At 39.5% G+C, this 25,752-nt stretch overlaps 2 protein-coding genes across 3 annotated transcripts in view; both read left to right on the plus strand.

Annotated features, from left to right (window-relative positions):
• Positions 1 to 5,575, plus strand: part of LOC114659261 (tyrosine-protein phosphatase non-receptor type 12-like) — a 174,022-nt gene extending 168,447 nt beyond the window's left edge. For both annotated transcript variants that reach the window (XM_028811663.2, XM_028811655.2), the window contains one exon: positions 3,814 to 5,575. In XM_028811663.2, coding sequence (XP_028667496.1) covers positions 3,814 to 3,875 — 62 coding nt within the window. In that variant the 3' untranslated portion in view covers positions 3,876 to 5,575. The remainder of the gene's footprint in view (positions 1 to 3,813) is intronic.
• Positions 5,576 to 21,299: 15,724 nt separating this feature from the next.
• LOC114659331 (lysine-specific demethylase RSBN1L-like) overlaps positions 21,300 to 25,752 on the plus strand; it is a 157,087-nt gene continuing 152,634 nt past the window's right edge. The window contains exon 1 of the mRNA XM_028811765.2: positions 21,300 to 22,061. Within this exon, the coding sequence (XP_028667598.1) occupies positions 21,563 to 22,061 (499 nt within the window). The 5' untranslated portion in view covers positions 21,300 to 21,562. The remainder of the gene's footprint in view (positions 22,062 to 25,752) is intronic.

A 25,752-nucleotide genomic window follows, 5' to 3' on the forward strand; every position in this document is an offset into this window, starting at 1 on the left:
TATTATGTCCAAAAAATATTAATGTGCAAAACATACATACCCAAGTCATTCCATTACTTCCTGGAGAGACACAACTCTTTCTAAGCTCTGACAAACTTGACTCTGATCACAACAATAATCATCTTCATTGACCTTACAAGTTCTGAGCTGAAATTACCTTTTACACTTAAACGGCGTGTACAAAGAAATTTTCAAATAAACCTTTACACTGTGCCACAGACTTTATCGTTTGCCTTCTATTTGCATCATCTACACCGTCACACTATTCTATATCTCATTCATACATCACGCTCTTTGTCATTCCCAACACCAGGGGTTGGCGAGCGAAGCGAGCACGGGGCGGAGCCCCCTAGTAGATGAAATAAAGTAATCCACACACTTTTTAATATCAACATTCTAATAATGAAGTAAACCAATAGCCAGAGGTTATGGTAGCTGGTAAAAGTGACCTCCAGTAGCATTCACTGGAGCACCGTGATTGAATCAGCCTCAGTGTTCTACACAGGTGTCATGTAAAGGGCATAAGACATTCTTCATGATAGTCAGCTGGTTACCCAACACTCAACTCTGCGCTTTTGTCTCGATAAATTCCTGGGTATGTCCGCAACAGAGCCAGCCTTCCTATTAAGTCTGCTGGCATCATTTGTCTTCATCCAGTGTTCCAAAAATACCACAGAGTGAAGACGTGCTCACACCTACAGTCTGGTAGCACCTAGCTGAAGGACCTGAGCCTCCTCTGAAAATATACAGGGTGGCCACCTCCACTGAGACGACTGTATTATGTGGTAAAGAGAGAAATGATCAGATTTGGTACTTGCACTTAAAGAAGATGCTGAAAGTGATCTCCTTGTGTGTCAATACATTTCTGTGCCCATTTCAGCATGTGCATGTACACTCTTTGCATCGTCATGGGATCGATTCTCTGTATCGCATTTTCAGTGTTCAAGTTCAGTTCATTTACAGTCCGCGGATTTATGTCATACATGCAGCCCTTTAAATGACTCCACAAGAAATAGTCGCATGTTGTGAAGTCAGGCGATCGTGGTGTCCATAAACTCTTGCTAATAATTTTTTAGTCAGGGAAATACTCTTTTTTGCAACCAATACTGCATGTCGTTTATTTCGGCTGCACTAGTATGCACTGACCACTTCAGTTCACTGCCACCACAAAAGTGGTTTCCAGGGGTCAGACAGCAAGGAAACAAGTTGGGCAACACGACTGCCCATCTGGCGGCAAACAAGATGGGAGTCGTCTCAGTGGAGGTGTGCCACTTTTTCATGGGCCACACTGTATTTCACTGTGGCCGTTTTTCATACATGGCTTTTGTGTTTGCCGCATACTCTCTATTTCTGTCAAGGTGCACCCTCAGGTAGTTACATAGAGTATCTGGACTACTGCAACTTTAAAGACCAGAGTCAGAAAAGGTTTACTCTTCTCAAAATTCCCTTCATTTTGCAGACACTAGTTTTGAATGATGATTCAAGAGGCACCCACTGAGGCTGATGAATATGATGCAAAGGTCACTGATCCCATATCTGGCAGGGACAACTTATGACACCACTAAATAAAGCTATACCATGAATCACATACATATCATTGCAGCATCAATCAGCAACATAAGCCTTTGTTTGTGTGTCCAGAGACAATCCGTGGGTCTGATTTTGGTTTTTCAGAATAAACTAGACAAGACGCATTAGCAACAACAGCTTACCCTTCTAACCTGGGTCTTCTTCACTCATTGGACACCTGGCCCACAGACTCACACACCACCTATTGTTCCTAACCCAGAGCTGCCGACTGGGGAAAAGGTCCATCAATCTGTTGGACTGTCACAATTTTAGCTGACACCTGCATAGTCTAAACAACAAATGAATCCACCTTAGGGAATTTTCCTCCCAAAACAATGAAATACCAGCTAGACAGTCACGCCATTGCCCTCCTGCCGATAACCGCAGAACACAGTCCAAGCAAACATACTCTTGTGTCTGCCTCCTGTATGTCATTGGAGTGTCTGGAAATGTAACTAATGCAAGCCTGAGCTGTGCTGTACATGTGACGGAGGGTTTCTGTAGAAGCTCTAGGCTTTTTTTTTATTATTTTTTAACTTATTCTTCCAAATATAAAATAGTGTTCAAATAAATAGTGTGTTAAAATGTGAATAAAGTGAAATATTTTAACAGCTTTTATTTCCATATTTCAAATGTAGTGGAAACATTACACATCCAATTCCAAATCTAAGTGTTAACAAATTTTATCAAGTCTGTGTTATTCCTTTTCTTTGTTTCCTGTAAAAGAATATTAATCTGTTCAAAAACATAACAGTGTTGACATTTTTCCCTTCAAACTCAAACTGAACTAGTACTTAGTTGCCTAACCCTAGTTTTTGATAACTGCTGTTCACCTACAAACAGGTGTTTCAGCCCTGGATAAATGAACTACATTCCACAGTTTCTGTGAATTTTTGGGTTTTGCTTCAGAAACAGCATTTGTAATGTCACCCCACAAGTTTTTAATGGGGTTGAGGTCAGTGGATAGAGCTGGCCACTCCATTGCCTCAATCCTTCTTGTTTGGAACCCTTGCTTGCTTACTAGTGTGTTTGGGGTCATTGTCTTGCTGAAACACACATTTCAGGTACATTTCCTCTTTGGCATACGGCAACATAATCTCTTCAGGTATTCTGATGTATTCAAACTGATTCATGATCCCTGGTATACGATAAATAGGCCCAACAACGTAGTATGAAAAACATGCCATGATTTTTGCACCATCATGCTTCACTGTCTTCACAGTGTACTGTGACTTGAATTCAGTACCGGGGTTCGTCTGACCTACTATTGATGACCACTAGACCTGAGAAGAGCAATTTTACTCTCATCAGTCAACAGAATGTTATGCCATTTCTCTTTGGGCCAATCGATGTGTTCTTTGGCAAATGTTAACCGATTCTGCACATGCTGTTTTTACAACAATGGTGCTTTACAGGGACTTCTTGCTGATAGCTTCGATCACACGTCTTCTGATTGTAACAGTATTTACAGGTAATATTAGATCATTTTCAGTCTTTCTGGAAGTGATGATTAGCTGAATCGTTGTCATTTTGACTATTCTGTCTTAACAGTAGTTGCTCATTTTCTTCCACATATTTTGGGCTGCTGTTGCCATTTTAAAGCATTTGAGATCTTTTTAATTGAACATCCTAATTTATAATTTGCTGCACTTCTTTATGCCTTTTTCCCCTCTATAATCAACTTTTTAATCAACTTACGTTGTTCCTCTGAACCATGTTTGGAACGGCCCACTTAGCAATTCAGAAGGAGAAATATATTTATTAACAATGTGTGAAACATTTGCTTCCCTTCTTCCTTAGTAAAGGACAAATAGTGACATTCGTTTTTTCACGGAATAAGGGAATTCTCTGCAATTATTTTGAACACCCCTTTCAAAGAACGAGTCAACTACTTGGAATAAGCAGCGTGCATGTCATGACGGTTAGGTCTGTTGTTTTTCGAATACTATATCTACAAGTACATTATTTTCCACTACTGCTAATAATAGTGGTTCATCAAGTTACCGATGTTGTACAGATGTTTTTTGTTTTTTTTAACACAACTGTAAGAGAGCCAGGCAGTTCAGAACAGTTTTAAAGCTGCCTGGAGAATGTCAATACTTGATGTTAAATAATAACTGTGGCAATATTTGTTAAGCTGTCTGTATGCACTTGATGTGTAAACTGCTGAAACAGTACACAGTAGTTGCTGTTGCCGGACAGATCTGATAGGTTTATGTAACACTTTGTCTTCACTTTTCACAGGCTTCAGTAATCGCTGCACCAAACCAAAGGGCCCAAGGGATCCACCTTCTGAATGGACCTAACCAGATAATCTAGAAAATCCCAATACTGGACTTCCTTTGTTTTTGTTGTTTTTCCTCCCAGGTCTCGCAGTATGTGGAAGAAGACAATGTTTTCCACTCTATAACTACAGTCTTTTTACTTTGTACTAACACGGTCTCAAGCAGCGTAGATCATCTTGATAACATGATGGTACATAGTTTTTGTACACTTTTTTTGGCCAGGGTTTTGAATTCAGGTGCTAAAATCTGTAATATTTCATTTCTGGGACCATGTACTTGCCTTATTTAACATTTAGTCAAACCATGTTTTTAAAATAGGAAATAAATAACTATTGAATGTGCGCTGATCTCTTATTTATATATTTATATATATATATATATATATATATATATATATATATATATATATATATATATATATATATATTTAAATATATAATAGAGAAACAAAATGTTATCACGTGTAGGTCTGTGTGTTCATAACAAGTTGGACCATTTGCAGTAATCAAGGACAATGCAGCCTTTCCTATTTGCTAATTGCTGGATAGCTATATACACTTTGTTTTATATCTGTACAGGGCAATTTGACAAATATGCTGTTGTTAATTATTAACAGAAGATGTAAGAAGTCTCTGCATGATCAGAAAAATTTGTGTACCATTTTTGTAAATTATTTCCCTAGTGTTCTAGAGGATATTTCAGGTGTTTATCCTCAGGTGTTTTTTTTAATAACTGTTGGAGAGAGAGAGAGAAAAAAAAGAAGAAGCTTACTCCCAAGAAAACGTGGGTTATAAATTGTAATAATACATTTTTTGTAAATTGTACTCAAAAGGTTATTTTTATATGATATGCCAATGTCAGCCATGGAGCCCAGTAAGTGCCTTGGGAAAATGTGCACCTCTGATAATTGATGCCTCTAAAAGAGAAGGTGCAAGTCAAGGACAATTCACATTTGATTTCCAAAAGCAGACATGTGTTCGACAACAATCTGTTGACTTGTCAGTAAACCCATTTTAATTACAACTGTATATTTGTGTATTTATTCCATGTATATGTTTGCCGGTAAAACGATTTAACAAAAATACATTTTACTTGCACAATTAGATACAATCAGTACATTTTGTGGACCTTTTATTTGGAAATTGTGATTTCATTCTCTCTAGGTGAAAAAAAAAAAAAAGTTTTACGGTCATCTCTACACAGAAAGCATGTCAGACAAAACAGCCACGGACCAATGTAATTGAAACTAAATGTTGTTTTTCTTTTGAGGAAACCTGTTATTTCTTACCAAATGGTAAGTCCTAGCTATCCACTGCCTGTTTGCATAATTCCCACTTTAGTCTATCCAAAATAAGTTCTTTTTCCGTTGAACCTTCCATACGTTGGGTTTGATGTGTTTAGACCATTGGAGATTTAAGTGCCTTACAGTGTTATGTGCTTCGTTATCCTCCTGACAGCCTGTTGATTTTATTTGAAGATATTCCATTTGTAGACTACTGTAGTATAATACTTGATCATGCTTGTCCTTAGCTTTGGTAAACGTGCCACTGCTCTTACCACACCAGTATGCTTGAACATCATCCTTTTTCTATTTATCCTTCAGAATTCCCTTTTTTTAAACTCTGAACATAACTTTTAATGTTTTACTGTGCTGCTAAGATACTCACACCTTGATCAATTACCAATCAAGTATTTAATATTTTTGTACAAGTTACATGTTATTTTTTTCTTGTTATTTTTAATAGGCTAACAGCAATCTCTTTTATAGCCCTTGCCATCTCCACCAGTCTAATGAAGACACTCACATGGTCATTCTGACATCATGTAGTTATTGGCTCCGTTTGGACCACATCCTCGCCATACTTACGGACTTTTCCACCAGGCTCCTCACTTAAACCCTTTCTGGGTTTTGAATTTAGAATTGATTTTTTGGGTTAGCTTTCTTCATTAATTTATCCTCTTTGTGCCATTTAACAGCCTAGTTATTCAACTACCAAAATACTGTATTCAGAGAAGTGACCCTGATGAACCTTTACTGTATTCTGTATGCTTGGCTGGCATCTTGTTGACAATGGTTGAGGGAGAGCACTGCAAAGAAATAGTTTATATTATTTCTGTGAGCTCTGAAATCCACTGGTACAAAATTGTTGCGTACTGATTTGAGTTCTAAATTGGACACCAATAAAAATGCTTTTTTTGTTTAATGTTTTCAATAAATTATTTTTTTTTATAAATGCTTTATTTTTTTTTTGTGGAATGTGAATGAAGAACACCTTTACCATCATGAATTGTCTGCCTTTGTGTTTTAGTCGCATTTACTTTCATTTAAAAGGCCTGGTCTTATACAGTCTAGCTAAGATTCACTTGAAAAGCAGATCTTTACATGGACCATAAGAGGTTTTCATTTCACAAATGGACTTTGCCATTTTGATTTATGTTATAATTTGAAATTTTAATTCTGTGCCATTTTTTGCCATTTTCTAATCCTAGTGTCCAAAATCCTTCAAAAATTGTTAATGAAGAGGAAAGAGAAAATAAAAGCATTCTCTCCCTGAAATTATATAATTATGGGTTTGCCATTTTGATTCTACAAGAATCACAAATATTATTTTAAAATCCTGCTTGGTTTATCTTAATAAAGTATAAAGCTGTTCTTTTAAGGCAAAAAAAAAATTGCTTTAATTATTGCCATATTTATGCCATTCTAAATTTGACCAGGGTGGCACGGTGGCACAGTGGGTAGCGCTGCTGCCTCGCAGTTGGAAGACCTGGGTTCGCTTCCCGGGTCCTCCCTGCGTGGAGTTTGCATGTTCTCCCCGTGTCTGCGTGGGTTTCCTCCCACAGTCCAAAGACATGCAGGTTAGGTGGATTGGCGATTCTAAATTGGCCCTAGTGTGTGCTTGGTGTGTGGGTGTGTTTGTGTGTGTCCTGCGGTGAGTTGGCACCCTGCCCGGGATTGGTTCCTGCCTTGTGCCCTGTGTTGGCTGGGATTGGCTCCGGCAGACCCCCGTGACCCTGTGTTCAGATTCAGCGGGTTGGAAAATGGATGGATGGATAAATTAGACCAAAAATAAAATGTCATGAGAGTGCAATGATGTGATCTATATATCTAATCGTTTTAACTTGCATTTACATTACATTTGTACAAGTAATAGCAAAATCAATTGCTTTTATTTCTGTGATAAAGGAATGGAGAAGTGAAGACTCATGGACATGGCTCCACTTTCTCTGTTCTACTAAATTCCACAAAAGTAACAAAACAAGCTGTTCTACGTGTTCATTCCAAAATAAAGTAAGTTTGCAGACATCCAACTTGGCCAAACATTCATAAGGCTCAGCTCATAAATTAAGCACAATGCAGGCCACACTGATATGATCTTGAACGGACTAGTGGGTTGGAGGGGTTGTGAAAACTGTCATAAGTCAACTAGCAAAAGCTAAATTTGTATTGTCTGTTCATTTTTGAAACTAAAATAATGTTCATTAATATACAGTGCATCCAGAAAGTATTCAGAGCGCATCACTTTTTCCACATTTTGTTATGTCACAGCCTTATTCCAAAATGGATTAAATTCATTTTTTTCCTCAGAATTCTGCACACAACACCCCATAATGACAACGTGAAAAAAGTTTACTTGAGGTTTTTGCAAATTTATTAACAATAAAAGTAGTACTAGGGTGCTGTACCGTGTTAGCCATTATGATTACATCTTGCCTGAAGAAGGGGCCTGAGTTGCCTCGAAAGCTTGCATATTGTAATCTTTCTAGTTAGCCAATAAAAGGTGTCATTTTGCTTAACAATAAAAAAAACTGAGAAATGACATATACATAAGTATTCAGAGCCTTTGCTCAATACTGTGTTGATGCACCTTTGGCAGCAATTACAGCCTCAGGTCTTTTTGAATATGATGCCACAAGCTTGGCACACCTATCCTTGGCCAGTTTCGCCCATTCCTCTTTGCAGCAGCTCTCAAGCTCCATCAGGTTGGATGGGAAGCGTCGGTGCACAGCCATTTTAAGATCTCTCCAGAGATGTTCAAGCGGATTCAAGTCTGGGCTCTGGCTGGGCCACTCAAGGACATTCACAGAGTTGTCCTGAAGCCACTTCTTTGATATCTTGGCTGTGTGCTTAGGGTCGTTGTCCTGCTGACAGATGAACCGTCGCCCCAGTCTGAGGTCAAGAGCGCTCTGGAGCAGGTTTTCATCCAGGATGTCTCTGTACATTTCTGCAGTCATCTTTCCCTTTATCCTGACTAGTCTCCCAGTCCCTGCCACTGAAAAACATCCCCACAGCATGATGCTGCCACCACCATGCTTCACTGTAGGGATGGTATTGGCCTGGTGATGAGCGGTGCCTGGTTTCCTCCAAACATGACGCCTGGCATTCACACCAAAGAATTCAATCTTTGTCTCACCAGACCAGAGAATTTTCTTTCTCATGGTCTGAGAGTCCTTCAGGTGCCTTTTGGCAAACTCCAGGCAGGCTGCCATGTGCCTTTTACTAAGGAGTGGCTTCCGTCTGGCCACTCTACCATACAGGCCTGATTGGTGGATTGCTGCAGAGATGGTTGTCCTTCTGGAAGTTTCTCCTCTTTCCACAGAGGACCTCTGGAGCCCTGACAGAGTGACCATCGGGTTCTTGGTCACCTCCCTGACTAAGGCCCTTCTCCCCCGATCGCTCTGTTTAGATGGCCGGCCAGCTCTAGGAAGAGTCCTGGTGGTTTCGAACTTCTTCCACTTATGGATGATGGAGGCCACTGTGCTCATTGAGACCTTCAAAGCAGCAGAAATTTTTCTGTAACCTTCCCCAGATCTGTGCCTCGAGACAATCCTGTCTCGGAGGTCTACAGACAATTCCTTTGACTTCATGCTTGGTTTGTGCTCTGACATGAACTGTCAACTGTGGGACCTTATATAGACAGGTGTGTGCCTTTCCAAATCATGTCCAACCAACTGAATTTACCACAGGTGGACTCCAATTAAGCTGCAGAAACATCTCAAGGATGATCAGGGGAAACAGGATGCACCTGAACTCAATTTTGAGCTTCATAGCAAAGGCTGTGAATACTTATGTACATGTGCTTTCTCAAGTTTTTTATTTTTAATAAATTTGCAAAAATCTCAAAAACTTTTTTCACGTTGTTATTATGGGGTGTTGTGTGTAGAATTCTGGGGAAAAAAATGAATTTAATCCATTTTGGAATAAGGTTGTAACATAACAAAATGTGGAAAAAGTGATGCGCTGTGAATACTTTCTGGATGCACTGTAACAAGTAAAACAGGATGTATTTGATTAGTATGGAAGAGAATGGGAAGACATGTACAGTTATGAGTAGTGACTGCCAGTAGTATGGTCAGTCCAGTTCAATGACTAATTCTTTGATTGGTAGACAGGCTAAGGAATAACAAACTCAGATCAATTACTACAACAAATATAATGGAGTACTCTTCAATTAATGAGTTTGATTTCACAGTACTGTAGTCCTAAAGTTGGAATAAAAAAGGAGAGTTTTAGAACATTAAAGTATCAGAAGTTAATCTGACCTGCCCATTAAATTTTCTCTTCAGTAAATGTTACTGTCCAGCTAATGTGTCCTTCTTATAATGTGTACAAATGTCACAAACTTGACTCTGGTTTTCTGATATACCTGACATGAAAAATGTGTTGGTTCAAAAGAAGCTTTAATGATTTTGTAAATGGAAACATCCTGAGTAATATCTGTATTCACCAATGTACGTGGCACTGTTATTATGTTTGATCGTTTTTAAATTTTGACCTCTATGGACAAATTCTGTTTCTGCAGTGTGTCGAAAAAATTCAACTTTAGCATGGTATCTGCATTTGTCCATGGAAAACTGAAATGGATTTTCACATTTTAAAATTACAATTTTTCTTGGAAAATTATTCACACATTTAAAATTACAGTATTTCTTTAAAAACTATGCACACAATTATGTGTGATGCTAGCTCCTGGATGGTTACAACTTAGCAAAGGTAGAAGCTTTTAGAACGACCAGCTTCTGAGATATGCACCCTGAACCTGTGGCCTATGTACAACAATGGGTCGATATTTTCTGAACTTCTCTTCTTCAGACAAGATATATCGTGTTTGTCTTGTTACAGGCTCCAGGCCTGTTGGTTTTGGTCCACTGCTTATCCCCATATCGTTCAAAAAAGCCCTGTGACCTATGTCCAAAGATAACTTGTTTAGAGAAATTGTTTAATCTAACCAAACTTTTTGTGGGCCAATTGATTTGCAACATTTTGACGTACTTTTTGAGATAAACATGTACAATTATTTATATGTCTATGAACACACATACACATTTATGATAGCTGCCTTCTTGTTTGCCCTACCAAAGCATATACTTGATGAATTTAAAGAAATATATAGCTACATGGGTATTTTTCTTTAGTGCTGACACATGATTTACCAGTTTGCCCTTCTATTTGGTATTGCATCGTAATAATCAAAAATAACTGAATTAAATTCAGCATTTTTTCCAAGAAAGTGGTCACATTTAGGGGAAAAAAAAACAACGTATATACAAGTCAAAAATGAAGATACATCAAGAAGTGCTTTATACTTGCCTTGAGTCATACTCTGTTTTGTGATTCTCAAACGGTGATACGAGCGTAATTAGACAAAATTAGGTTGTGACGTTTAGTTAATGAGAGCTTAATGAGAACAACAAGAAAGGAGCAGGGCACAAGCGATGAAAATATGGACAAGTCTGTCGTGAGTGTAAATCACACTTTCTTCAGAACAACTCGGATAGACCCAAATAATACTGCAGAAAGTACAGGTTTGGGCAAAAATTATATAAGTGAAGAGGCAGCCTGCCAAAGTGCTCATTACTGCAACATGCATACGAATGTCATAAAAAACTGAAGCTTGGAACAAGAGAGGTGCAAAATGGATGTGGCCTTTATTGTTCATTATACAGATTCAATTCACTTAACCTGCTCCGACTGTAATAAGAACGTATTTAAGCAATGTTAGGATGTAGTAATCTTCTAAATAACTTTGAGTAATGGTTACTGGATATTATTAAAAGCAGATCAGAAAAGTAGGGAGACAGATAAATAATCGTGGGGGTCCCGTCAACTGCAGGGCACACTGACATATCTAAACCTATGTACACAGAAATTCAATTCATGTTATTCTTGAACAGCACTGCACTGCGTACAATCTCAACGTGCTTGCACATACTGCATTTTCGGTGAACCCTCATTTGTATTAAGCAGGTTTGGGAATGTTTTATGCATCATGAGAGCAGTAAATTATGTGCCACTCAGTGACAACATAAATGAACGAACAGTTCAGAGGAAAAAACAGTAAACCAGAAATCAGCCCATTTTGTTGCATATAAATAAAGTCAGCTGGGTAGAAATTCCTTTTAATAGAAGAATGGAGATTTGGCCAGTTGTTGACAGAGGGGAGGAAAAGGAAAAATTTGGTTAATATCATTGCTAGAGACAATAAAGCCTCCATAAAGATCAGTTTTTAAAGACAGAATCAAAGTTTTTAATAACCTAAGCCAACTGTCCACCCTCCTCAAACAATTTCATAACTAAATTCTACAACATCTCTCCCAGTCCTCCATCTGTTTTCTGACCTGTGTAATCTTTTTTAGAACAGTGGGGACTAGAGCCAACCCCAACTGAGAAACTCACCACTCCATTAACAGTCTTGCTCAGATATGGCTAGAGTCACTAAATACTCTCACCTGCTAACCCTCTGCAATGTGGTAGGAAAACTCGTGAGGAATTAGGGAGAACTAGTAAACTCCCCCGCCCTGGATTTGAGCCCAGTCTCCTCAGACTGTGTGGCAGATTTACTCACCACTCCAAAAGGACTACACTACCAATTTCACTCGAAGCACTGTAATTGCTGTCCTCTTTGCAGGGGAAGAACTGGAGACGTTGACATTTTTTTTTCTGGCTGACCACACTGTACCCATGCTTTTCCGTACAGCTCTGACTTTATAGCATATCTCAGAGCATGTATGGGCAATTGTAACTTCTGGATCCTTTTCAGCCTTGACTTTGCAGCTGGTTTCTATATTTACTTTTTTGGGATTCAGCTGTAAATATCTCAACTTTCCTTGAACCCTGTACCACCCCTAAACAATCTGTAGTCTCGAGACTTACTGAAAATGATCATCCACAGTGCTTTGTCTTGCTAAGGTCACTATCTCACGCTATGCTGTTAGGGCCCTTTACAACTAAAATAACACAAATACACTGCTATGCTGTTTCACAAAAAAAAACATCCAGCCTTATTGTGATTATGGTTTTTAACTACTAGCAATACTCATAATCTCAGTGAGGGTTCTCAGCTTTGAAGTTGCCCTGCAACATTTGTTTTCATTCTTGTACTGATAGAGCACCAGCAGTTTGGTGATGTACACGTTCTTGTTTATTCTTTGCTGGCCTTCAGTAACAAACCCAAGCCTGATATGATGAAAGGTAAACATTTTCTCCAGGGGCTAAAACTACAGTTTCACATGCCACATTTAACAGTACAGGTTACAAATAACAAACCATACAAAGTAGAGGTGTGACATTGGATACTATTTAACAAAAAGTGAACAATTTTCTATCTCGTGGGAGCAAATGTTTCCAAACCACAAATATTTTCATCATTTTAGATTTTCTAGAACAAATTAACCAACTGCATTGTGAAACCTGCATAATCCAGATAGTCCTGCCTGGTTAGCATCTGACTACTTGGGATGACAGCAGAAAATCAGGCAGCAGATCTGTGCGGATTAGGACTACTTTGTTAAGTGAGCTACTCTGTGTTTATGGCACAATTATTTGTGTACAAAAACAGATTTATGTTTTTGTTCTAGTACGTGCATTCATTCTTTAAAGCACTGAATTTGGGGATATAAATTATTTTTGTTGTAAAGGTTCAATTTAATGAAACAATAAAAGAGAATCCTGAGGTGTTCTCACTGTACCTGGCTGTCTACACACATACTGACTGCACAGTATGGACTGACAGCTATGCATCACAGCAGAATGAGTCGAAATGGCGCTTTTGTAAAGGCCATGAATTGGTGGCGACCCTTACGGACACACACAGCTAACTAAATTAACATCTTCAGTGAAAGAGGTTAGTTTTCAATTTGGCTAAGCCGGTGCAGCATGTTTAGTCCGGTCTGTACCATTTACTTCATACATTTTTGATCTGAATGCTGCAGTAAGCTGTATTTACACTTTTTTTTAATTATTAATAATCAAAATTATACAACTAACAAAAGGAGTGAAATGTTTCAGTTAACAAAGCAACAGATGAACAGGCTAAACCAAGATAAAACATTACAGTTGAACTAACTACTTGTACATTTCTGAAACTATAAAAGTTGGGATCAATAGTACAGAGTAATGGGGATTGTGGAAGAGAGGTGAAAAAGAGAGTGCAGGTAGGGTGGAATGGGTGGAGAAGAGTGTCAGGAGTAATGTGTGATAGACGGGTATCTGCAAAAGTGAAGTTCTACAGGTCGGTAGTGAGACCAGCTATGTTATATAGGCAGGAGACTGTGCCACTGACCAGAAAGCAGGAGACAGAGCTGGAGGTGGCAGAGTTAAAGATGCTAAGATTTGCATTGGGTGTGACGAGGATGGACAGGATTAGAAATGAGTACATCAGAGGGTCAGCTCAGGTTGGACGGTTGGGAGACAAAGTCAGAGAGGCAAGATTGCGTTGGTTTGGACATGTGCAGAGGAGAGATGCTGGGTATATTGGGAGAAGGATGTTAAGGATAGAGCGGCCTGGGAAGAGGAAAAGAGGAAGGCCTAAGAGAAGGTTTTTGGATGTGGTGAGAGAGGACATGCAGGTGATGGGTGTAACAGAACAACATACAGAGGACAGAATAATATGGAAGAAGATGATCCGCTGTGGCAACACCTAACGGGAGCAGCCGAAAGAAGATGAAGACAGTATTTGCTTTCAAGGGGTGCTGAACTTCATGCTTAGAATATAATTAACAAAGGACAGCCAATTAAAGTTTTACTTATTTTTCATTATTTCTTTTTAGAACTGTATAGGTTTGCTTTTATTTTTACCATTTCCTTTTTAATTCATCACAACCCAGCTTGTGTAAAAGCATATTAAAAAAATGAAGACAGGGATTAAAATCTGTTTTTGCATTATTAAATGCCAACTATGCTACATTTACACTAAAAGTGTCATATATTTATTTCACATATAATCATCAAAACCTGCTTAATCCAGTCCAGGGCTGGGTGGAGCTGATACAGCTCATGGCAATATCATGCACAATGCAGAAATCAGCCCTGTAAAGGTCCATTGCTAATTTAGACCCTCCAATCACCCCAATATTCAAATGTCTGAGCAGTGAAAAGAAAACTAGAATGTGCAAAGTATATATAGATAATAACCTAACCTGTGTGGGATTCACATCCATCTATAGGTAGTATCAATTACTTTGCCATACATATTATACTGAATCATAATAATGAAAAGTTCATAATTTCTAAAACTGGACTAAACTTTTTTGTTGTTAATTATGGCTGCCCTAAGCAATTAAGAGTTTCTTCTTAACATTCATTTTACTCAGATTAGTAAACAATCTTAATACCACAAGTCAGTAATGCAACTGTATAACTAAAAGGCTTCATACAAAAGCTGTTTTCATTTCAAAGCTGCAAACAATGAAGAGTAACGCTGGACATCTTACACGAATGGATTTAAAGTAGACTGTCAGATACCCAACTGCACTTCTACTCTTGTGCTTTTATTAAGACCAATACCTTTTTTCTATTTTTCTAACTTTCTCCATATCACATTGAATTTTAAAGCAACTGGTGTAATGTTTTCTTGAACTCTTCTGTTTTCTTAAATCAAACTGCTCAAAAAATGCCTATGTTTCACCTTTCAGCAATAATCAAACAATAGTTAATAACATTTGAAGGCTGCTAAATACAATGATATTTTTATGATTTAATTCTGGTGATACAGAAGTTGAACTCTGACAATCAGTCAGTAAAGCTGTTTCACCATTGGTAACAGCCAAGTGTACTGAATTTCGTACAAGATCAAGCACAGATATTGGCATGCATGACCTTTGCAATTCCATCAAGGGGTGCATACTGTCTTCTGCTGCACACTCACTACAATATGGACTGTAAATCAAAGAGTGACAAACTGCTTCTGTAGTTAAAAGATGCTGCTGCTGCATATACTGTATATACAAACAATTCAAAAACATTTTACTTTTATATGAAACTAAGGTGGTGCTAGACTTTTAGTCACTTCACACTTCTGGGTGAGTTGTGAGAGTGGCCTCCTTTAACTGATTTAATCATATAATAATATTAATAATAATAATCCTTAATGTTAAATGACAAAATGTCCAAAATCCATCCATGGCTGGCGTAACATAGTAAATGGTCTTGGCATCTGTCAGCTCTTGGGTGTAACATATGTCGGTCATGTTGTTCAGCATCCCCAAGAATATCTTTAAAAAGTAGTTAGTTACTATGAATGAATACCCATGGGAATTAATAAAACCTGAAATGTATTTTTCTTCTTTGGATGATGAGCATTCACAACCTGAGAGGGAGCAGGAGAGGTTAGGAGCACGCCTGATACAGCACATTGTCACACTCACCACATGACAAACCAACTCAGGACCCCAGGTTAAGACCCGAGTACAGCCATGCAACGGGTGACACCTCAGCACCACACAAGCACAAAGAAAGAGGAGTGCATATTCGGTGAGCAGAAATCTCTAAATGCATAACGTGAGTGATTGAAACAGATGGTCTGCTGCTCTCATTGCCACCACTTACTACCTTGCCTACAATGTTCCCACTGATAAATCTGTTGTTACAGGCGATAGTTGTGAACCATTACATTGCATTTGTGTAGCTTGCAGTGCTAAGAATTTTGCTGTGGAATGACTGCCTGAAAAGAGATTTACAGTACACGGTATTGTCAAAAGGGAAAAGTAATTCTACAGGTCATTCCAACAGACAATGTCATCCAACAGTTAATGACTGCACTCCAAATATATACTTGACAAATTTTATGGAAAATATTAAATCAATCAATAACTTGTTAGCATTTCGTCTATGGTTGCCAGGATCGCGTCTCCACAAGGTTTTCGAGCCTATTGTTTGCCATCAAAGACAGTTCAGTGTTTTTGGTAAAGAAATCTTTACTGTTTAGTATTTGCACTAAAGACTACAGATTTAGTTTTAAACAACCTCAACACAATAAAGAAATAAATAAAAAGTTAAATATACTATAAAGAAATTTTCACTGGATACTTCTAATAACATTGGCACAATTGCTGCTCTATCAAACGACTAATTCTGCTTTTAATAGAAACGCAAAATTTTGAAATCCTAATATTATGATATTCCCTTTTGCAATTTTATACTTCCACTCTCTTCCTGTTCTACCATTGTGCCCGTTTTACTAATTGGGGTTTTCGCTAGTAACATTTATTATATAATAATACAAACACACCACATAATCAGGGATTGCACATAAAGGTAGAGCACAGAAACATATATTTTTTTAAACCCAGACATATTGATGGCTTTTAAAAATTACTGTAAATTATTTTTAACTGATTTAGCTTACCATTCTGCAAGGCACACAGTGTGGTGCTAAACACACATTGAATTGCTGCTTGACCCAAAGTGTGTAATTTTACACAGCACAGTTCTTGCTTTAATTCAATTAATACTGTAGCTGTGCCCTCAACATCATCTGCTAATCTGCTTTGGAAGTGCACAATACTTTTCCAACTGCAACGTACATTTCACATATTTTGCTTAGAATGGTACCACCAGACATTTTAAGTTGTCAGTTAGTGGTTTGTGTGCATCTTTTTTCAGGGTTAATATTAATTTATGTGCAACCACTTTTCTTTGGCTATGAAAGCTTCTTTCACTCTGTTAATAATGATGTGTCCTTAATTGAGAGAATGACACAGCTTAGAGATGCAGAAAGTTCGGATTCTAGCCAGGTTGTCCCATCAACAAAATGAAAACAAAAACAGTGTTTCTGCTAGATGCCACAATCAAAACAGCGTTTATTAAACGCAAAGAAAACAGCCTTGAAAGGCGAGATTTAGTCATTTTTTGGCATGTGTCTTGTTCAGGAGAGAGTGCCGTCCTTTGATTAGCTTGATATAGCAATAGACACGCTCTCTCTGGGTAAGCCTGGGTTTTATAGCACTCCATCCAGAATGGGTGGAGTTAATTGCCCTCACGGGACCTCTTCTTGTAGGTGGAGTGGGAAAGGGAAATGACATGGTTAGTGACAACACCCTATCTCATCCTGGTTTGGTATGACATAAAGTACCGCTGAAGAGTTACCCAGATACCCTAAATTAGGTATCTGAGCAACTGGGAATGGGTCTATCTTGCTCTTACAAAAACACTTACCCATAAATGATAAATGCAGAACCAGTGGCAGGAAGCACATGGAGAGCATCACTGACAGCAGGCAACAACTTAAAGCACCAGAGAGAGCTACAGCTGGAGTCAAGTCATAAACATGACAATTTCCCCCGTTTAGTTTTGGAAATACTAAATACACCAGAGGATTTATCAATCTCTGTAAACAACTTTAAAATTTTAAAGAACTGTCTTACTTGCGGGCGGCACGGTGGCGCAGTGGGTAGCACTGCTGCCTCGCAGTTGGGAGATCTGGGGACCCGGGTTCACTTCCCGGGTCCTCCCTGCGTGGAGTTTGCATATTCTCCCCGTGTCTGCGTGGGTTTCCTCCGGGCGCTCCGGTTTCCTCCCACATTCCAAAGACATGCAGGTTAGGTGGATTGGCGATTCTAAATTGGCCCTAGTGTGTGCTTGGTGTGTGGGTGTGTTTGTGTGTGTCCTGCGGTGGGTTGGCACCCTGCCCGGGATTGGTTCCCTGCCTTGTGCCCTGTGTTGGCTGGGTTTGGCTCCAGCAGACCCCCGTGACCCTGTGTTCGGATTCAGCGGGTTGGAAAATGGATGGATGGATGGATGTCTTACTTGCAGAATAAAGGGATCACCATTGTTAATCATCAGTATTCACACAAGTCATGAAGTTATCTGTAGCACAATTTATCCAACTAAAATTTTAAATCAGTTGTACAGGTTTAGAAAACAATAAATAATAATCATTCTTTACATTTACATAGTGCTTTTCTCACTACTCAAAGCGCTTTACATAGTGAGAGGGGAGGCACCTGGATGATGTGATTGCAGCCATTTATGTGCCAGTACGCTCACCATGTTAGCTGTTAGGTGGTGAAGTGATGAGAGAGAAACAGAAAGACAATTGAAGACGGGATGATTTGGGGGTCAGAATGACTAGGCCATGGAGGACAATTTAGACTGGACATCAGGGAAACCCCCTGTTCTTTACAAAGGATGCCCAAGGGATCTTTTATGACCACAGAAAGTCAGGACCTCGATTTTACATCTTGCCTGATGGATGGCGCCACTGGGCATTGGGATCTACATTCACAAAACAGGGTAAGCCCACAGGGTTCTCTACACCAGGGGTCTCCAACTCTGGTCCCAGAGTGCTTCTTAACCAACTAATTTGTATCCATCATATGATATGTGAAAATAAAGATGAAGGTCTCAGTAATGTTGTTCTGCTCAGGCCCAAAAAGCATTTTGTCAGTGTTCTTAGAATGAAGAAAATCAGCTGTTTTAGAAATGTCTGCTGTGGCAGAATGATGGCATCAGCAAGCCATGAAATTAAATAAAGGGTATAATCAACAAAAAGAATTATCTTCTAATCAAGAAAGTGATTGGAGTTTGAGGCCTCAACTTTGCTGGTCATCTGTTGGCTCACTTCAAATTTCATTTATGTTTGGTGCCATTTAAGAAAAAAATGAAGCAATTCAGAGGAATGAATCTTAAAAAACAAGCCAATTAAAATGAAAGAAACAGAAGTTGATTAGCAACAAAAACTGATCACTAATTAAGGAAAAGGTTCAAATGAAAACCTGCATCCACAGGAGTTGGGAGACCCCTGCTCTACACCATTTTGTTGTGTATGGTGAGTTTCCATCTGTCTCACAACACAAATGCTTCATTCACGTTCCAGAAGAACCTGCTGCTACAAGTAAAGGTGCTTATCAGCCGCCACCCTACCAAAGTGTAATACTGTTCTGATGGTGTATTCATTCAGTATAAAAATTATAAAGACTGCTACAGTTTGCTTCAACACAAGGCAAATTCCAAACTTGATGCAGAATTGTGTTTTCTGTGCCACTGCACATGGCAAGTACACAAGTAATGGAATGGGCAGTACTATGAAGCACCTGGTAAGCTTCACTACAAAAAACATGCAAAGTGACCTATTCTTACAGTTCAAGCTGTTTACTAATATTCCTCTGGTAATATTCAAAGAATTTTTTATTTTAGATGAAAGTTCTGAGGCCCTTGCTTTGAAGAAAGCCCTTGATAAATGTTATGACAATTTCAGGAAATATACAAGAATATGTGAGAAACACTAAATTATTCCTATCCTGACAGAAAACAAAATCCAAACAAAAGCACCCTCAAGATCTACAGATTTTAAAGAACACCAAATGAGATCTGTACAATCTGTTCAATTTCTTAAAAAGGGGACAATGTTGCCTGCATCTCTGGTGCAAACAGGTGGGTTGGATATATATGGAACACAGCAGACATGGAATAATACATCAACTGTTACAATCCCCCTGGTTCTTCACATTCTTGTGCCATCAAATAATAAAAGAACATCAATGTGGGTCCCATACAAGAAAATCCTGAAACTCTTGTCACCTTTTGAGTTCTGTACTTCAGGTTTTTGCAAAGTATTCAAAATGGAAGAAAATCTTAAGAATGAGATTTTGCTTAGTTTCCCTCAGCAGTCCAAACACTTTGACTTTTAATAAATAAAAGGTATGTAAACAGAGTGTTCTTGTCATTTTTTAGATCATGATTATTGTTTTTTTTAATTTGTGAATTTAATGAAAGTTTAATATTACTATTTAAAGTGTTATGTACATACTAATAAACAGTATTTTCTCCTGTCGGATCCCATATCTCAAAATCTAGCCTAAACACAAATGCATCTGGTGGGTGTTTTATATTTATATATTTTTCATGTAACAAGGGTTCTACGGTATAAATAGCAACTTTGTACACCTTTGTTGTGCTGCTTTAAAAAAAAATTAAATTAGAAAATTACTTAAAATCAGTATCTTGTCATCACTTTTTAAAGGGCTATAACGAAAAGAAAATGATTTCAGAGCATAGGATATGTGAAAAAGAATCTTCGGTTTATGCTGGGAAATACTCTATTTGGTGTTTTTAAATATCTGTATTCGTTCAGCAAATATATGACATCATGCAAAGGCTTCTGAAACTTAAAAATGGTGATAGCTGTCGTGTTTGTAGGGAGGCAGGGTAGGGGAAAATATACTGTATATATTTTTGAACATTAATCAACCATACAAATGAATGTGACAAATTTCAATTTTTTAAACAACATGCAGCCCACCACCTAGGTGAACCTCCATGGAAAGACCCATACACTAAAAGTGTGCACATAATCTGTCATTTTAAAGTTTTAAAGGAAAAGCCTCTTCCATAACCAACCACACACTCCTCGTTCATTTACCAACTATGTTTTCATTATGTGTACATCAACTACTGTATATATTTACTGGAAACTTTCAGGTGAACTATAATCCAACTAAAACAGACAATTATATTACGTAAATTTAAGACGTGCAGAGTGTCACCGACCAACATTCTTTTACTAATTTTATAACTGGTAAAAAGACTGGCTGGCTATTTTTCTGATGTTGATTGTATCGTCATTGTTTATTTGTTTATTGTTTATATGCGTACCTACTTAAATTCTGTGTACATGCGATTTGCACGATGTATTTATTGTATTTGTCATTCATTTCTGTTTTTCTATAATAAAAAATGTAGCAACGAAGACAATATAGCACTACATAAAAGTGAAAGCATAAATTCGTATTTCATCAAACGTTAAGAGTTTTTCACTTTGTACAAAGTGTCCCAAATTCACTGTTAACGGAAGGCGCTCACGACGCTTTTTGTCACGGTAACGTACACGCCAACAGTTGACAGGCGCACGCGCACTTTTCACATAGTCTCTTTGTGACGTAACGAACACCCGTATTCTCTGCGAGGTCTCTATTCCTATTTTCGCACACATCACAGTTCTTGTTGTCAAGCATCATAATACAGTCACAGTCCTTGCCTCGCCCGCGTAACGTCTATGTACGTCGCCGACGAGGGTTTCTTCAGCGCTGAGCTTTTTTTTTCAGCTAGCTAGCTCACAGCGTTCAGTGCTCCTCCTCCTCCTCCTCCTCCACACAAATCTCCTTGTATTGTCTAGCTATTATTTCCTCCTGAACTGTGCTGGGAAGAGCGTCAGCAATGCTGCTGTTTTCCCATATTTCGCAGTTGGAGCAGATCCAGTCCGGAGTATCACACTCGAGCTTCTGCACGGTCGCTCCCAATTGCTGCTTCAACCCGGAGGCCAGACACAGCTGCTCAGCTGCTGACGGGTGATGCGTTCACTTACTGTACGCGTCTCTCTCTGGTGCTTCTCCCGCCACTTGTCAGTCGCCATCCCCGCCCCTTCGCCCCGCCCCCTTCCCTGGCTCGCACACAAACAGCAGCAGAGAGAGTAAATAGAGAAAGCCCCAAGATGGCGGAGTCAGTGAGCTTCATCCACTTCCCAGCTACCGACAAAAGCCAGTTGCAAAAACCGAAGGACTCCAAAGGAAGTACACCAGATGGCAAGTCGCGGTCTTCCCGAGATCATCATCATCCTCCGCCGCCAAAGAAAGTCAGAAGCGATGAGAAGAGCTTTAAGCCCAGAAAACTCAATGGGGATGGAGGGCGTGATGGAGGAGGCGGAGGCGCAGAGCAGAAGCTTCTGTCGAAACAGAGTTATGGCAGCGCAACAACCTGGAGCTTTGGCGGGATAAAGACGAGTGGTTCACCGGCACCAACACCCGCCGGATTGCTGCCCCGAGTGCTCCCTGTTAGTGCCTGCACGTTGGAGGCCGCTGGTAGCAAGGTGAAGAAGCCCCGAGAGAAGCAGGATAAGGATCGGGAAAAGAAGAAACACAAGCCTGTTCCGGATAATGTTAGTCTAACAGAGATCAAGAAAGAAAACGGCGAGTTGAAGTTGCAACAGAAAGGTGGGTTGAGTTGTGTCCGGCGCTCAGAACTTTCAGAGTACCGATAAAAGCAGTGGGTACAATCTGGGCACTGGTCTGGGAGTGGACTGGCAGGCAGTCCACCTTGGGCCGGGGGCAGCGGTCGGCCTTAAGAAAATGGATTTGTCTTTTTAATGATAAGTACTTTATTCACTTTCAAAATGAAGCAAAATCGTTTAGTTTTTTTGCCCCTTCTATAAGGGTCGTGGAGTTAGGTTTTGAGGTCGTTGTACCGTATTTTTATTTTGAACTTTTGTCCGGACCCGCATGCTACTTTTCCCCTGCAGGTTAACGTGCCCCTCAGTTGCGGGCGTCAAGGTTTGGCAAACGAGTTATGTTTACCTGTTTTCTTAAGTGTGCAGCGCGGGTTCGGCTATTGCGTGCATACGGCTCAGATAAAGCACTGGACGAGAGCCTTGAAACTGTTGGGTCAGATCCGGTCCGCTCTGCTTTTGGGGGGGGGGACGGGGGGTCACGTGCTTGATTCAGCGCCACGCCCCCAACATCCCGTTCCAAGGAGTTTTTCTGACCACAAGACCAGACTGGCTTGGGTGTGCAGCACCTGTCAGATGTTGGATAGAGAACACAAACGTGCCTCACCAACGGAGCTAGACGGTGACGACATAATCTGATACCTGTGTTTTGTACGAACAGGCCGCTTAGCTCAACTGCTCTGCTCGTTAAACGGAGGCGAAAGCTAGAGCCCCAAGTTGGCACAAGGGAAGCGTCTACGCCTGTGTCCATTTTAGGAACTTGTGTATCCATTACCGGCTCCTGAGGGCATAGTGTAATGAAGGCAAGCTGAAGACCGTCCATCATTGCTTTGGCGCGTTTTTTATCCCTGTTTTTAAAACGGTTCAATAAAGGCTGAGGTTGGTAACAGTGTTTTGAATTGAAAAGTTGAATTTTCAGTTTTCACCTCCAATTCTTTTTAGGCGAAGGAATATAAGTTAAAATACCTTTATGATAGCATGGTAGAGTTAAATTAAAGGTGCTATATTTAGGTAATTTGTATTTGATGTACCAATGTGCTGCTCATCTGGAACTGTAGAGCAGTGGATCCAGTGGAATAATCAGGTTTTTAATGATTATCTTCAAATTGAAGTTATTCCTTCACTATTATGGTAGATTTTAATTTCTAAAATGAAATTGCATTTTAAAGTGAAGCATATTTTATTATCTCTCTATTATATAAAAAAAAAGTCTTGGAAGGGAGAGCCCCCAAGTTTAAAAAAAAAAAAATAAATAATGGTTTCCTTTTATAATGAAGGTTAAGGGTATGGGCGGCACGGTGGCGCAGTGGGTAGCACTGCTGCCTTGCAGTTGGGGGACCTGGGTTCGCTTTAGTGTGTGCTTGGTGTGTGGGTGTGTTTGTGTGTGTCCTGCGGTGAGTTGGCACCCTGCCCGGGATTGGTTCCTGCCTTATGCCCTGTGTTGGCAGGGATTGGCTCCAGCAGACCCCTGTGACCCTGTGTTCGGATTCAGCGGGTTGGAAAATGGATGGATGGTTGGATGGGTTAAGGGTACTGGAGGCCCAATATAAAGATAAGCGTTAAAATGTAATATGTCAATTTTTCAAGTCAGTCATTTTATTCAGTGTTGATCTGCTTCGTGAGATTACATACATTTCGCAAAACTGTGTATCCATGACTTTTTAAGATTGAAAAAAGCAAAAACACAAATATTGTTGTGGCATTCAACCATTTTAGGTGGCGTCTGTGCACTTTACTTTGCCCACTTGACTTCTTCCACTGCATCTTTCAGGGCCTGTGTAGACTAGGGTAGCATTGTTTTTGGTACCCTTTGGGGGATCTTAAAATGGAAAAGTACAGGCATTTCAGGATTTTTCAGTACCAGAAATAAACGTCGGCTTCCCTCTCAATCCACCTGTCCCTTTCCCTCAATATTTGCCATTACAGTTGTGAAAAAAACGTACGTTTCATAAACTACGTTTCAGTGCTATCAAAACTTAACTGGGAACCCAAAAAGAACTTATTCCTTTGACGCTGTTGGTAGTGTATATATTACTTTGACATGATCTGGACAAATACCGCTAACCTCACAGTTATCGAGAGAATAGTGGTGCATAGTGTGATGCACCATGGAGGCTGGAGTAAGACGGGATGGGGTTTAGTAGTTAGTTGGTTTCAGTACCAGTAGTAGGGTCCGAAAGCTATTATCCGTACCAATGTAAAAATATTAGTACAGTGGAACCTCAGTTCATGACCATAATTCATTCCAAAACTCTGGTTGTAAACCGATTTGGTCGTGAACCGAAGCAATTTCCCCCATAGGATTGTATGTAAATACAATTAATCCATTCCAGACCATACAAACTGTATGTATATATATATATATATATATATATATATATATATATATTTAAGTTTTTAAGTACAAATATAGTTAATTAAACCATAGAATGTACAGCTTAATAGTAAACTAAATGTAAAAACATTGAATAACACTGAGAAAACCTTGAACAAAAGAGAAAACTAACACTGCAATAGTTCGTGCTATAGTGCTACCAACTGCTGGCTAAAAACACTTTTTTTTAAATGAGTTTTAAGCACAGGGGAAAAAATGAACATTTAAAAATACCCGTAATTTAATAAACCATCAAGAAAAGTAACATTGCAACAATGCACGCTACGAACCGATCGCTGTAAACAGAAGTGAAAACAAAATCAAGCCCAGTGCATTCTTTAACTGCCTTCCTACCTTATGTGTCCAGCTCTCTCTCGCGCTGCCTGTGTGTGTGTGTGTGTGTGTGTGTGTGTGTGTGTGTGTGTGTGTGTGTGTCGCGCTCTCTCGCTCTCTCTCTTGCTCAGTGCACAGGAAATGCACAGGGAGAGACTGAACATGCACAAACCGAAAGGGAAACTGGCTTGTTCGTATACTGAGTGTGTGGTCGTGAACCGAGGCAAAAGTTTGGCGAACTTTTTGGTCATAAACCGATTTGTACGTGTACTGAGACGTTCGTGAACCAAGGTTCCACTGTACTAGTGTGGACTTGCCACTGTTTACATTATCGAGTGTTGATGCCTAGGTGTGAATTGCTGTCAGTGTTCTGAAGACAAGTAGGCCAGTAGTAACTCTTACTTATATTTACAGTAATCCCTCCTCCATTGCGGGGGTTGCGTTCCAGAGCCACCCGCGAAATAAGAAAATCCGCAAAGTAGAAACCATATGTTTATATGGTTATTTTTATATTGTCATGCTTGGGTCACAGATTTGCGCAGAAACACAGGAGGTTGTAGAGAGACAGGAACGTTATTCAAACACTGCAAACAAACATTTGTCTCTTTTTCAAAAGTTTAAACTGTGCTCCATGACAAGACAGAGATGACAGTTCTGTCTCACAATTAAAAGAATGCAAACATATCTTCCTCTTCAAAGGAGTGCGCGTCAGGAGCACAGAATGTCACATAGATAGAGAAAAGCAAACAAATCAATAGGGCTGTTTGGCTTTTAAGTATGTGAAGCACCGCGGCACAAAGCTGTTGAAGGCGGCAGCTCACACCCCCTCCGTCAGGAGCAGACAAAGAAAGAGAGAGAGAGAGAGACAGAGTTTGTTTTTCAATCAAAAATCAATACGTGCCCTTCGAGCTTTTAAGTATGCGAAGCACCGTGCAGCATGTCGTTTCAGGAAGCAGCTGCACAAAAGATAGCA

This window comes from Erpetoichthys calabaricus, chromosome 1 (assembly GCF_900747795.2).
Source record: "Erpetoichthys calabaricus chromosome 1, fErpCal1.3, whole genome shotgun sequence".
NCBI lineage: Eukaryota > Metazoa > Chordata > Cladistia > Polypteriformes > Polypteridae > Erpetoichthys > Erpetoichthys calabaricus.